Raw genomic sequence first — 15,339 nt, 5'->3', positions numbered from 1 at the left:
ATTTCGTCGACAACAGTATGCACTTTGAGTTAGAGACATGATTTAATACATAATTGATAAAATAAAGAGAAATAGAAATAAAAAGTATTTGAAGTATGGTTAATAAAGAATGAATGAACGTGTTTAATGCATAATTGATAAAATAAAAGAGAAATAAAAATAAAAAGTATTTGAAGTATTGTTAACGAAGAATGAGTGAGACGACTAAAAAAAAGAAAGAGTGCATATATTTTAATGAATGGAGAGAATATATTTTAGAGCATCCACAGTGGCGCGGACGATAGCCCGTCCTATGCATCGTCCTCCACTATAGCTCCACGTCCTATGCGATTTCCATCCTCCGTGGACGATGAACCATTTTTTGCATCATCCGGCTTATCCTCCGCCCCATTGCGGAGGTAAGGAGGATAGGTCCGGACGATGCACACATTTTCATTTTTAAATTTTTTTTTTTGTATTTTCTTCTATATATATCACAATTTTTTTTACTTTATTTCACACCTTTCGCTCCACTCTCTTCCACATCTCAATTTCTCTCTAAATTCAATAATGAATTCCGACGATTTTCCATATTTGTAAGCATAAAATATAAAAAATAATAAATAAATACTGACAATAGGATTTTTCCTTTAATTTGTGGTGTTTTTATATTTATTCTTGCTTATTGATATATTTGTAAATATAAAAAATAAAAAACAAATACAAAACATGAGTTAAAATTATAGGGCAGGCTATAGGACGTCCTACTGCAGGTAAATGAGATAGATGATAAAATGCTGATGTGACGGAGGATAGGACACCCTATAGGACGGACTATAGGACCCCTATTATGGACGCTCTTAGTGAATGTGGAAAAGGCTTGCACAAAATAAAGAAGAATGAGATTTACTAATAAATAAGGATTATCAAAGATGATAGTATTATTAAAGAACACAATAATTTATAAATTAAATGGACAGTGTATTGACTCGTGTGTTCCTAAATCCTAAATGTGATCATTGTTATTACCTTTTTAATATTAAAAAATTCAAATGAAATTGCAGCAATTTATAGATCATTAGATCTCTAAAATCCTACTCCCTCCGTTCACGATTTAAAGAACCATTTTCCCATTTTAATTTATCCACGATTTATAGAACTATTTACTTTATTCCACTTTTAGTATGCAGACCCCACATTCCACTAACTTTTTACACTTACATCTAATATAAGTCATATTCACATAAACACTACTATCTATTCTCTACTTCCAATTTCCATAATATCATGTCTTCATCTCGTCGTGGTGGTGATCGGGGCAAGGGCATTGCTCAAGATCAAAGTGACTCTCGGCGTCGTCGTGCCCCTTCTAGAGCACAAGTTGCGGAGGAGGTGGGAAGGCGAGCCGCTCTTCGATTACAAGTAAGTTCTAAACTTCTAAATTAAATGTTTTACTATGTTAATATGTTATAATAAGTTTTAATATGTTAGTAGTTTTTTAATATGTTTTATTATGTTATATGATATAAGTTTTAATATGTTAGTAAGTTTTAATATGTTTTAATATGTTATATGATAAGTCTTTAATTTGAGAGCACCATTTGGTATACTTGCTCGGAAAAAGATTATGTGCGGACTACCGCCTTTTCTTATATCCTTGTGCAAGATGGCCTATTGTGGAATGCCTCAGCGTGGTCCTTCCTTTGATTTATATGTTAGTATGTTTTAATATGTTATATGATAAGTCTTTAATTTGAGAGCACCATTTGGTATACTTGCTCGGAAAAAGATTATGTGCGGACTACCGCCTTTTCTTATATGCTTGTGCAAGATGGCCTATTGTGGAATGCCTCAGCGTGGTCCTTCCTTTGATTTATATGTTAGTATGTTTTAATATGTTTTAGTACGTTTTAATATGTTAATATGTTTTAATATGTTTTAGTAAGTTTTATATGTTTTAATATGTTTTAGTAAGTTTTATATGTTTTAATATGTTTTAGTAAGTTTTAATATGTTATTATGTTTTAATATGTTTTAATATGTTATAATATGTTAGTATGTTTTAATATGTTTTAATATGTTATAATATGTTAGTATGTTTTAATATGTTTTAGTAAGTTTTATATGTTTTAATATGTTTTAGTAAGTTTTAATATGTTAGTATGTTTTAATATGTTTTAATATGTTATAATATGTTAGTATGTTTTAATATGTTAGTATGTTTTAATATGTTTTAATATGTTATAATATGTTAGTATGTTTTAATATGTTTTAGGTAAGAGAATTACGTGGACTTTGATTCCAAATAGGTAAGCAAGGTAAGAGAACTACGTGGACTTTGATTCCAAAATGCAATTGAGCATTGAGGATACGTAGGCATCTCAACTTATATTTCAACTTAAATTTTAAATTTAAGTTTAAATTTAAGTTGAGCTCAAGTCCTTTTCCTTTATTTCTTTTTTCTCCCCTTTATTTCGAATATGTAATTTTGTAAATTGTAATGAAGACTTTAAGTCTTTTGTAATTTATAATTTTGAAGTTGTAATTTCTAATTTTTATGTTGTAATTTGTAAATTTTAACTTGTAATTTGTAATTTTAAAGTTGTAATTTGTAAATTTGAAGTTGTAATTTGTATCAATAAAATTACATTTGTACATCGCTTCATTCTAATGTTATTTACGCAAGTTTTTTTACATTTTAAACTTGAATTACAATTTACAAAATGTAAAAAAAAAAAAAAAAAAAATCGGATAAACCGTCGAACCGCCGAACCGGCCCGGAACCGGGTAACAACCGACGGTTAGGCCGGTTCAAGTGAACCGGCGGTTCACGGTTCATAAACCGGAACCGTGCGGTCTTCGACGGGCCGGTTCCGGTTCCAACAAATCTTGAACCGGAACCGCCGGTTCCGAACCGTGAACCGGCGGTTCACGAACCGTGGTGACGTCTAGTTTCAATAGTCCTCTATTTTTAGTTTTTTAAAAACAGTTGCAGAAAATGAAATGTCTCTATCACTGTGGAACAGAGGGGGTATCACTTAAAGTTATACTGCAAATGAATAACTATTCTAATTTCCAACAAACAAACACTATTTATAGAAAAATCTGTACTTGGTTGTAGCTTTACAAGTCATAGTACAAGAAAATAAAGTAAATCATCATTTTAGGATTCTTGACATAATAAGATTTTAATCATTCTGTCGACTCGAATATTTGCTATTCCGCCAACATCTTTTAGATTCAATGTAGTAAGTACTCCATATTAATTTTAAATTTTCTTTTCAACTCCAACAGCATTGATAACATAATTATTGTTGAAAATAAATGAAATAATTAAAAGAATAGAGAAAAAAAGATGTATGGTTGAGTTGAGTCGGTGCTTTATTCATGCATATACAGAAGATGAAACTGAAAGTTGAAACCTTTTTTCTGTGTCGTTTTGCTCTCATTTTCATGAGATATGTCGTCGTTTTTGTCGACTGAGCTAACATTTATATCACCATACATTAACTCAAAACTCCAACCACATTTTCACAGCTATTCTTGCAACTGCAGCAGGTTTTCAGAGGAAAATTTTTGGTGGGTATTTTCAAATTATTTAAAACTATATTTTTGCAGAGTTTCTCTAAAACAATGATTTTCATCTTGTTTTGCTCCTTGTGCATGTGCAAGTTTGATTATGGGCATTATTGAGTACTGTTGTGGAGAAAGAATTGATTTTTGGACAAGAATTAGATGAATTCTGTGGAAAATGGTCCATGCAGATGAAATATTAATACTACTATGCTTTAGTAAAATTTTCTCATGTAGTAATTATTGGTTCATTTTCAAGCTTGTGCTCAATTACACAAATATTAATTTCTTGATATATCTGATCTTAAATATTCTTGGATATAATCATGTGAAGCTATATTTACTGTTTGTTAACACTAACCATAAGTTTTTTCAAGCTGCATTCTTGACTCATGGCAAATTATGCAACTTTTTTTAATCTGATTTCCAGTTGTGTTTCTGATGAAATATCTCAACTTTATGCAAACTGCATTCTTGATTTGATTATTGCTACAATTATCCCAACTTTTTCATCCAATTTTTAATTTTTTTTGAGATGAAAGATCTCATCCTTATGCAGCTGCATTGTTGATTCTTAGTAGATCGAACCTTCTCAATGGACTTGTTCAATTCTACAAAGGCTGTTTTCCAGAAAATCGAGAAGATAGAGCCCCAAAATGTCTCAAAAATCATTGGCCATCTCCTACTAAAAGACTAACCCGAGCTTGAAATGATACGCCTTGCCTTCTGTCCAGACCAAGCCCTCCAAATCTTGGTCGAAAAAGTCAAGCTAGAGCTTGATTAATCCCCAAAGCCAACCATCTCAAACTTCCCCACAACAATGTTCACACTTTTTACACCTCCTTTACCTCAAAATGTCCTTTGTATTCCTCAGTTTGGGCCGTCTAACTTTGACACCCCATATTATTATCAAATGCTCAATTTTAGGCCTCTAGACGTGCCTGAAATGCAGGTCTGCAATAGCTTTAGGGAGGGCTATTGTAAGTATGGTGGCAGCTGCAGATTCTTGCATGTTTTTCAAATGCAAAATGGTGATTGTATGGTGCTTAACCCTCCACCATCGGATGAGGTGATGTCGAGTGCTTCCCTTAAGCAACTCGAGATTGAACTGGTCGAGCTTTTGAGATGCACACGGGGCATCCCCGTCTCAGTCTCTTCCTTGCCTATCCTATACTTTGACAGGTACAGGAAGGTGCTTCAGGTTGAGGGCTATCAAATGGAGATTCACAGACTTATTGCTCGAATGACTACAACCTCCATTCGTTTAACTAACAAGTAACCTCACAAACTTGCCCCTTTTCAGCTGCAGATGATTAGCTTAGGAATTACTGATTTTGGGTTTTTCTTGCTGGAAAAAGGCCACACAGGAGGCAGTCGATAATCTTAGAAGAAAACATGCACAGATACGTGAGATTTAGAGCTGAAAACGGACACCAACTGCAAGTTTACCTAACTTTCCCACCAGAGAGCACTCTTAATGAGCAAGATGTGCTAAACTATTTCAAGTAAATGAAAAATTTGTTTATGATTTACACCATTTCTAGACTTATGCTAACTTTTTTTATTTAAAAAAAATGTTGGTAGCAATTTTGGACCTGTTCAAAAAGTTAGGATTCCTAGTCAAGTGCAGAGGATGTTCGGATTTGTGGCCTTCGTTTATCCTGAAATGGCCGCTCTAGTTCTCACGAAAACCAAGCCTCACTACATCTGTGGATCACAAGTGTTGGTGAAGCCTTTTAGGTACAATTGGTTTATTGATCAAAATGCAATCTTTCTGTCTATTTTAGTGAATCTCTAATCATTATGCTCTTTGCAGAGAAAATGAGGATAAAGTCCATGATATCAAGACTTTCTTGACGCAGAATCCAAGCAAGATTTTGCAACTTGTTTGGCTTTTCTTCTTGCTTTCAAAAACTACTAACTTGAAATTTACCTTATTCTGATTTGTATTTTCCCATTTCAGGATTCGGAGATCTATTGGGAAAACATCAGACTGAAGATCACGGTCGAGCTTGATGCTAGTAGTGATATTTTATAAGCTCAGCGCATGGAGACTTGGAAGAACAGCACTCCACAATGTGTCTGATAATTATAGGAATGTTTATCATTTCCCCTTTTAGTCATATTTCATAGACATCAAACAACATAATACAATGTTATTACGAGGCTTTGTTGCAAACTACACATAATGTTTGTGGATAATTAGTATCACTCGCTTAAGTGTTGAAAAATATCTTCAAAATCTTCCACATCATGATGCATATATCTTAGTCTATTCTTATTGCAATAATGTGAATGTACATATTCATGTATTTTTTATTTTATTTTTTTTGTGAAAATTTATATTTGGGTGATAAGGAATATCATGAGCAAATGTGTGAAATCTGATGAGTTGTAGAGTGGGGAGTAGTGCTATTGAAATTTATTCAAATGTTATAGTTGGGGCTTGGCCTGTATATTTGATAGGAGTAGATAATTTTTAGAAAATTTACTAGAGTACAAAAGTATAATAGCATCCACAGTGATGCGGATGTCCCGACGGATATCCCGACGGACTTCCCAAAAACACCTCCTGCTACGTCATAAGGACCACCCACTGCACTGCCACGTCATAAGGATATCCCACTGCACAATGACGGACCTCCCCAAGGACATCCCAGCGGACACCCACAATAATAAAAATTCACAAATTCAGAAATATGCAATTTACGGAATTAAAATTTCGACACGAATACGAGAAAATGCAACGATTTTATTTTTTTTAAAAAAGCATACATATATATTTAAATATAAAAAAATACATAGTTCACCAAAAAAAAACCATCCCAAACCAAAAAACGATTCAAATAAAGTTACATGTTATGCCTTGAATCTAGAGTTTGCAACGAGCCGTATACATAGAGTTTTTTTTTAAAAAATAAAATAAAAAATAAAAAATTGGGACGTCCGTCGTGGCATCGCAATGACGGACATCACGACGGACGTCCCGACGGATGTCGTCGGAAAGCTGCGGATCTGCGGTGTCCGCAAGCGACGCCCGCGTCTCGCACGCCTAATGGCGGACGTCCCGTGCCGATGTCCGGCACGCCAGTCCGGCGTCCGCCGGGACGTCCGCCATTGCTGATGCTGTAAGTAATTTAACCATACAAGGCCCAAAAGGGCATATATTGTTAAAACTCCTAAATTAGTTTGGTAATTAAATTATTGCTTATTATTACTCATTCTTAATCCATATTTAAGCGAGTATCAAAGTGTATATTCAACTTACTATTTCTTTAAATTCTCATAAAATTCGCCTTTTTCATATTAATAGTAGCCATAAATTAATAAAGATGCCATAATTAATTGCATGTTTAATTATGTGTACAACTTTTCCCCTATTGTACTGTCTATTCATTATAATTAAACTAATCTACTGTATAAATTTTCACATATACTGTAATAAACTAAATATATAGCTCACAATTGTGCAATTACATTAAAAAAAGTTTTTGTGTAAATTTGAAGAACTGCTGAAATAATGGCATGTTAGGGTTATTTATAAATTATAATTCAAACTTCATATTAGGAACTTTTGTGTCTAAACTAATTAGGAGAACTTCTGAATTAATTTTTATGTGCAGTACAACTATATTTCAACACCTAATACTGATCTATTTTAACTATTGATTCTTGATTATAGATTGACACTCGTGCTATTTATTTCGAAATTCAAAGTGAATAAAAGATTTGAAGGGAAAATGCTGTTATTCTGAGTTTTGTGAAAAAAATGGGCGGGGTCCTCTTATTCCCTCATCTACACTTGTTATCATCTAAGAAACTGACAAATTCAAGTTTTCATTAATGCTTGATTCGTTTTGATTTGGAGTAGAAGCTAGTAAGAGCATCCACAACCGTGCTCTTGCCAGCGGCACGGTTGTGGGCCCGGGCGGTACTATTCATGCCTGCTCTCTGGCAAGAGCACAACACCCACAACTGTGCTCTTCCGCAAGGACGAACACAATTAATATAAAATTCAATTACACAAAAACATTTCCATAATATTAAAATTCATTTAAAACCCACAATAAATATTACAAATGACAAATAAAATTAAACATTGCATAATTAAAATCCTAAAAATTAAAAATTACATAATTAAAATCCTAAAAATTAAAAATTACATAATTAAAATCCTAAAAATTAAAAATGACACTACTCGTTGCCGAATTTCGCCCACATGTGGTTGATTAGGTCTTCTTGTAGTTGATTGTGGATTCGAGTATCGCGCATTGTGTGTCTTGTCTCGATCCTCTGGCCAACCGTCGTATGCTCGCCTCGGCGTAGGGGAGACCTCGCTGTTGAGCTTCCGGCTTCGTCCTCGTCGTAGAAGCTAGCCGCCCTCGGCCCTTCGTCGGCTATAATCATGTTGTGTAATATAATACACGTGAACATGATGTCGGCGATATTATTCACGTACCACAGCCGAGCCGGGGCCTTCACAATGTTGAATCGAGCTTGAAGGACCCCGAAGGCTCTTTCGACATCTTTCCGCGCTGACTCTTGACGCTGCGCAAAAAGAACCCGTCTCGGGTCGTGCGGGTTGTGGAGCGTCTTCACGAACGTCGACCACCTTGGGTAGATACCATCGGCGAGATAGTAACCCATGCGGTATATATTTCCGTTGATGGTGAAGTCGATCGCCGGTGCTACACCATTCATCACATCATTGAAGAGTGGTGACGAATATAGCACATTCAAGTCGTTGTTGGATCCAGCAACGCCGAAATATGCATGCCAAATCCATAGGCGGTAGTCGGCGACCGCCTCAAGGATAAGCGTTGGGCCGCCGCCTTTGTGACCGCTCAAGTGTTGCCCCCTCCAAGCAGTCGGACAATTCTTCCACCTCCAATGCATGCAGTCAATGCTGCCAAGCATTCCGGGAATGCCATGGACTGATTCATGAAGACGAAGCAACCGTTGGCAATCATCAGTGGTGGGTGCTCGAAGGAATTCATCCCCAAAAGCAGAACGAACGCCCTCGCAAAAATTCTTTAAACATAGGATTCCAGTGGACTCACCGATATGCAAATACTCGTCGAACATGTCGGCCGTTTGCCCAGTAGCGAGTTGTCGGATGGCACACGTACACTTCTGCAACGCCGTGATGGATGTACCGTCGATTTGATCTGGTTCGTTGAGGAGGAGGAGCAGGGGTATTCGCCGCGACATATGCTTCGTAAGCGGCACGATGTTGTTCGTAGTATTCTTGTTCTTCGCGTTCCGCTTCCGCCATAATATGGGTGAAATCCATTTGAGATTTTGAGTGGGTGATGAATGTGTTGATAGTTTGTACGAGAATTATGAATGAGAGATGAATGAGAGATGATTTGATGTGATAAATGGATGATGAATGTGTGTATTTATAGATGATTTTGGGGAAAAAAAAAATAAAAAAAAATCAAAAAAATTCAGAAAAAACGGGAAAAAAACGGCCATATTTTTGGGATTTGGAAAATATTTTTTTTTTTATTTTTTAGCATTATTTATAATTAAATACCGATTTTTTAAAAAAAAAAATAAAAAAAAGTTTAAACACAACGGCTATGCCGTTGACGAATGGGAGCGCGCCACGTGTGCGTCCGCTGGCACGGACGTGCTCGATACATCGAGCAGCGCCGTGCCAGCGGCGCGGCTGCAGCGGCGGCGGTCCTGCGCCTTGCCAACGGCGCGGACGGCGGTGGCGTCTTTCGCCACCGCTGCGGATGCTCTAACGTTGGGGAAACAGAAAGTTATTTTGAATATGATCAGTGATCATAAGGATTGAATTCTCTCTTTAGCTGGATTTAAGCTAGTTTTGTGCCTCGATGACACACTATTTTTTAGTTTGTCCCAACCAAGATAACACAATTTTATTTTTGGTAACTTTTTTTCTCTAATTAATACAGCTAACCACTTTTTTCTTTCTACTATTAAATATTCAACTATCTTTCTTTCTCCATTTAATACTTACACCAACTCTTTCTCTCTCCAATTAATCATATTAACTAACAACTCCTAAAATCATGTGTCGACTAAGAAATATGTCATCTTATCTGGGACGGGTGAAGTAGTATTCTTGGATTTGATGACGTATAATATGTATTGAAGCAGGTGGTTTTGGTTGATAAGATCTTGTAGATTTGCTTTGATTGAAGATTTTTTTTTTCTAGCTATGCTAATTAATTACATGTTCATTTTCTTGATTTGTAATACTCCCTCCGTCCCGGACTACTTGCACTTATTTCCTTTTTGGGCGTCCCAAATTATTTGCACTCTTTCCATTTTTAGTAAAAATTATCACCTACATCCGCAATTGTTGACTTTGCTATACACTCATTCCTTAATCTCCGTGCCGAAAAGGAAATGTGCGAGTAGTTCGGGACGGAGGGAGTACATTACTATTACAAGAAATCTGGTTCTTTTTAGACGATCAATGCTCTGACTCTGCAAGCTTTCAGAATAACAGCAGCAGCATGCCATCAATGACAAAGAATATGTACAATGGGTAATCTAAACTACTATTTATAACTTACATTAGCAATTTTATACAACTGATACATATTCTTCCACAGCCTGGGGCCAACCAATGAACAAGTTAAGCTACTGGACTGTTACAATGATAGCTCTTCGAATTAGAAAGTCTGTCTACAATGATAAAGAAAAATAAGTTGCTGAATTTAATCACGTTGATAGCAATTTTGACTGAAGTAACAAGCACCTTTAGAGTCACTATTTGGGCTCATCATACTAGCATCACCACCTCTGGCTAGGCGGCTAGGCCTTGGCTAACAATCCTGGAAGTGGGAATGTCATGGACGTGTTTTCCTTCATAGGTTGTAATGACTAACTTTTCATCATGTGAAGCTCTTTCGACGTGTTTCTTTACTGGGCAACCCGCGTTTGAACACCTGTAGTAACTCCTGCACAGCATAAGGAGCTGAGATTAGGTGGAAAGCAGCCTAACAGCTTGGTTTTCCTTTGGTGTTAAAGAAATTGGAGAGGAGCTGTCAGCCAAAGGAAAATAGTATTTGATGCAAAGGTCAGCCTGATTTAAGTAAACGTTGGCTAAGGTCATTACAGAGTTTGATGCCGCATAACTGAAAGTTTAGTTACCTTGGATTTGGATTGCCTTTTACAAACTTCTGCCCATATTTACGCCACCGATATCCATCATTAACCAAATCAACCTCACTCAAAGTTTGAACAACATGTCTTGAATCAGGACTAGATCTAATCACCACATCATCATCTGCAGAACTTGTGCCTCTTTTCCTGTTACAGAGGCAGGCCAATAAGCATAGCAGTGATTATTGCTAATCAATAAAGGATATAAGAAGCTTCCTGATGAACATACAGCCGTTTGGGATCAGGGCAATCATCTAGATCCTTAGTATCCTTATGTGAACAGGAAACTGCTCCTAACAAACCATCAGCACTTCTTCCAACAGCTGATTGAGGTGAGGGTTCTGGCATATGTTGATCTGAACTGACATGCTTGATGATCGACTCAACATTGGCTGACAGGTGACCACAAAATCAATAACTACACATTATACAAAATACAAAAATTAAAATCTTTGAATGATATTCAAACTTACCTTTTGATGTAGACGTAATGGGCATATCAGGCGTTTTTACTTGAAGAGTAGTAGTCAGTTGGAGACTCTGCTGAGGTTTCTGATGATGATGGTTCCCAAGATAATTGATGTCTAATGTACACCCATCATGTGATTTCTCTACTTGTTTTTTAGCCTGGCAATTGAGGTAAGTACATTTGTAATAGCTTCGAACAAATTTGTTTCCTTTTACAAGCTTCTGTCCATACTTCCTCCAGTTGTAGCCATCATCTAATCCTTTGTGTTGTGCTTTAGAGGGAGTGCTTTCAACATCAGCATGTGATCCCTGAACTACAGAGTCAAGGTTTCTCCTCGGCTGCAATTTCTCCATTTTCTCAAACTTCATAGGATATGCATAGCTCTCTTGACCAGGTTCAGGTACAGGCACTCCCATGTTCAAACTTGACCCTTGACCTGACTCGACTTCTGTATTAGTACCTGTTTTTTCCTTGCTCAGTAATGCATGATTTCTATCATGTATGCTCTGTCTAGGCTGCGAATTGTCAAGTTGATGTTCTTCTTTTGATACAGTAGAAAGTTTTCCAGAGTGACCCGAACTGCAAGCTAATGGATCATGTGGAGAACTACAACCCCCAGCGTCTGGGTTCCTCCTGGGCTGCAATTTCTCCAAAACTTTTACAGGTTGAGAGGACTGAGTCAGCATCTGCTTGTTGGACTGCGATGCAGGCTCCTCGTTGACACTTTGTATGGAGAGTGAGTTACCAGATACCATCTCCCTCTTTTCAGTAGTTCTTTCTCCATCACATATTGAAGATGTTTTTATTTCAATATGAGGGTTCTGACTCAAGTGCAAATCAGCAGGTTCATCCTTTGGGATTCTAGAGAAAACTCCAATAAATTGAGAGACTGAGTCCTTCTCATTTTCACTCTTACCCGGCTGAATCCTCTCTATTTGGGGTTCTGGAATATCATGTGTGAAGCCAGAGGTTTGTCTCTGATGGACCTCGCACCGTTTTTGTTTGGTTACTGGGGAGGCCTTATCAGAAAATGATGTATAGTTTATCGTATCAGAACTTTGTGTCTGCGATAAATGACTTGGCACTATACAGGAGTCACTCTCTTGCTCGACATTAGGATGGCTTTTTGTATGCAGCATGTCAATCATTATCTTCTCAGAGGTCACAGGGAATGCAGCCTCTTTACTAGAGTTTGATGTTGCCAATGGTAAGTTGGTGCTAGGACTCATCTCCAGCTCACCTGACAAATATACTGAAAGTTTTGATTTATTGATTAGATATTCTAGCTTGCAAACTCCAGTAACCAGTTTCAGATACCTGTTTCTGATTCAATTCTTTTTGAAGAAACTGCACCCATCAAGTCCTTCCCTTATACTTGATAAAGCAGTAAATTAATCCACCTGTGACAGCATTATATTAATCTCCCAAATGTTGCTAAAGTAAGTGAAGATTGATTATCAAATCTGGGAAAGTAAGTGAAGATTGATTATCAAATAAGGTCGGAATAATATCAAAAAACAAAGCAGACAAAACAGACCAGAAATCTGCATCCAGCATGTGTACAAGGATGTGTACAAGGATATAGTCATTGCTGAAAATACAATATCAAAAAACAAAGCAGACAAAACAGACCAGAAATCTGCATCCAGCATGTGTACAAGGATATAGTCATCGCTTAAAGGTCCCAAAATGCCTAACTATCAGTATCAGCTGGTTTTGATGGAAGACGAAGAAAAATAAAATAATGAAAATAACTAAGCTTCCATCGAGCAAGTGACAACAAGCTGAAAATACAATATCACATCTTTGATTCCTAAAAACTCTGCAGCTACAGTTAAGGGCGAAGATTGACCAAAAACAGTTGAATGGATAAAAACAAAAATAATACTCTTAAATGAAAGCCCCTAATCAGAATATCGAAATTGAATCCGTGAAATAGTTTCAAATGTCGATTTATACACACTATGTCGACTCCAGGAATTTAAAAAATGATTCAGAACAACGAAAGAAAGAAGTTGCAAGCATTTACTTACAAACACAATAAAATCCCCAAATAGAAATTGATGAAAACCGAAATTATGTCATCCACACAACAAATCAACGAATTCAATAAACAAGTAGGAGAAAATAAAACCCCAAAACAGAAAGGCGAGGGCCGTGAAGATAACTAAGCGAAATTCGTCAATCTGAAGGGGCAATAAATAGAAGGGGATAGAGTGAGAGTTACCTGGGGTAGTGTCATCTACGGCGGCGGCAGAGACGCGACGGCGGAAGTGGTAAGGTGGTGGAAGTGGAAAAGAAAGCAGAGGAATTGACTTGGACCAACCATAATGTGGTAAATTGGTCATTCTAAAGGAAGGACGGCCAAATTCGGACGTATATTATACGTATTTCGATTGGGAAAATAGATTATCCATTTAATACCAACAAATTAATTATTTATGTCATTATATATTGCAAAATTATTTATTAGTACACCTTTTAGGTAAACATAAATTTTGAGATAGTATAGTTCATTTTTTTTTTTGGGGTAATAGTATAGTTCATTTTAAAGCAGTACTCCATATTTGGATCACTCCAGATTATACAAACACGCCTTAGTTTTACAGAAACTGTCGCAAAATCACGGAAAAAATGAATTTGCAAACAATTCAAATTTCAAAGTTTAGACAGTGGGAGTGATGGCATTACGTACGATAGAAATGGAATATTAATTATGATATTGTATGCAAATCTGCATACCACAAAGCTTGTTAGGATATTTTGAGATGATAAACACTCCAATGCATCAACGAGTGATCAACGGAGGTAGTTGGAAGATTGCAACAGAAAGTTCAGTTGCAGATCAGTTACAACAGTCTTGCAGTTAATTGAAACTGATCGAGCTCTTCCTATAAGTATTGCTGCGAGCCGCAGATCATTGTGAGAGAGAAGAATCTCCAGATTCTATGGGAACGGGAGGGAGAGAGCAGCTCCATATCGGGGAGAATACAATTGCAATCTGTGCTATGTGCTCTCGAATCCGGGTCGTGTTTCGAGCGAGATTGAGGGAGAGAAAATGAGTGTTCATAGTTCCCGTTTATATTCGATATGAGAGTGTTCTTCTACATTGTATCCATAGTTGATCATCAATGAATTCTTTCTCATTTTATCCGTGGACGTAGGCTTATGCCGAACCACGTTATACCCTCGTGTTCTTGAATCGTTTTGTTCTTGCTCTGATCCTGATTCGTTACAAAGCTATAATCAGCAATACTGCGGGAACAAATCTGCAATAGTTTGGATAAACTATATCAAGAACAAGTACAATAAAGTAGTAATATAGAAACTACAAGTACAACTTAGTAACCCTGCAATATTCATAGGCCATGTTTGGTTGTCAGGATTTTATCTGAGAAAGTAATCTGATTCCTTAAATTTCAAATTCCTGTGTTTGTTTCGGTTTTTAATCAAACTGGGAAAGTAACCAGAATCCCAAGAACAAGGAAAGTTAGTACAACTTTCCAGGATTCTAAATCCTAACTTTTTCTTAGGTATTTTTTTTCCAGTTTTAGTATTCTTAAATATTTAATGCAATATAGTATAGTTTTATTATTAATAATAATTATTATTATAATATTTTAAAAATAATTTAAAATTATAATACTTAATTTCGGTATAATAAATAACTATGATTAAAATTATCATAATTATAACTATATTTTATAATATTTCATAATAGTAATTAATAATTTATTAAATAATTCAATCATAATTGTATTATATAAATCGTATAATAAATACTCCCTTTGTCCGTCATTAGGAGTCCCATTTATGGGCGACACGAGTTTTAAGAAATGTTAAGAAAAGTGGGTGGAAAAAAGTTAGTAGAATAATGGTCCCACTTGTATATATTATTTTAAATGAAATGTGAGTAGAATGAGTTAGTGGATGGCGAGACCCTATTACCATTTATGGTAAAAGTGAACCGAGACTCCTATTCGCGGACGGACTTAAATGGAAAAATGAGACTCCTATTCGCGGACGGAGGGAGTAATAATTATTGTATTTTATATATAAATTGATAATTAATCACTAAAATCATAGCAAAATTTTAAATTATAAATTTTATTTAATTATAATATTCGTAAATATTATAATATTAATAATAATGATAATCATATTTATTATTA

The 15,339-nt window shown here is 35.9% G+C and overlaps 2 protein-coding genes across 2 annotated transcripts; one reads left to right on the top strand and one right to left on the bottom strand.

Moving 5' to 3' along the window:
- Positions 1-3,489: 3,489 nt before the first annotated feature.
- On the top strand, positions 3,490-5,495 carry LOC121759051 (zinc finger CCCH domain-containing protein 18-like). Its single transcript, XM_042154539.1, has 5 exons — positions 3,490-3,558; positions 4,134-4,827; positions 4,911-5,057; positions 5,137-5,292; positions 5,369-5,495. The coding sequence occupies exons 2-5, from the start codon at positions 4,373-4,375 to the stop codon at positions 5,493-5,495; spliced, it is 885 nt and encodes a 294-aa protein (XP_042010473.1). The 5' UTR covers positions 3,490-3,558; positions 4,134-4,372.
- A 4,575-nt stretch (positions 5,496-10,070) lies between these two features.
- On the bottom strand, positions 10,071-13,503 carry LOC121759002 (WRKY transcription factor 1-like). The gene is given in 8 exon segments (XM_042154486.1): positions 10,071-10,304; positions 10,306-10,349; positions 10,352-10,493; positions 10,687-10,845; positions 10,928-11,090; positions 11,172-12,407; positions 12,485-12,567; positions 13,395-13,503. Coding segments are annotated over 7 exon segments (1,920 nt in total). The 5' UTR covers positions 12,525-12,567; positions 13,395-13,503; the 3' UTR covers positions 10,071-10,168.
- Positions 13,504-15,339: the final 1,836 nt, after the last annotated feature.

The sequence above is a fragment of the Salvia splendens genome, chromosome 12, assembly GCF_004379255.2.
Source record: "Salvia splendens isolate huo1 chromosome 12, SspV2, whole genome shotgun sequence".
Classification (NCBI taxonomy): Eukaryota; Viridiplantae; Streptophyta; class Magnoliopsida; order Lamiales; family Lamiaceae; genus Salvia; species Salvia splendens.
This window is presented reverse-complemented; position numbering and strand designations above follow the sequence as displayed.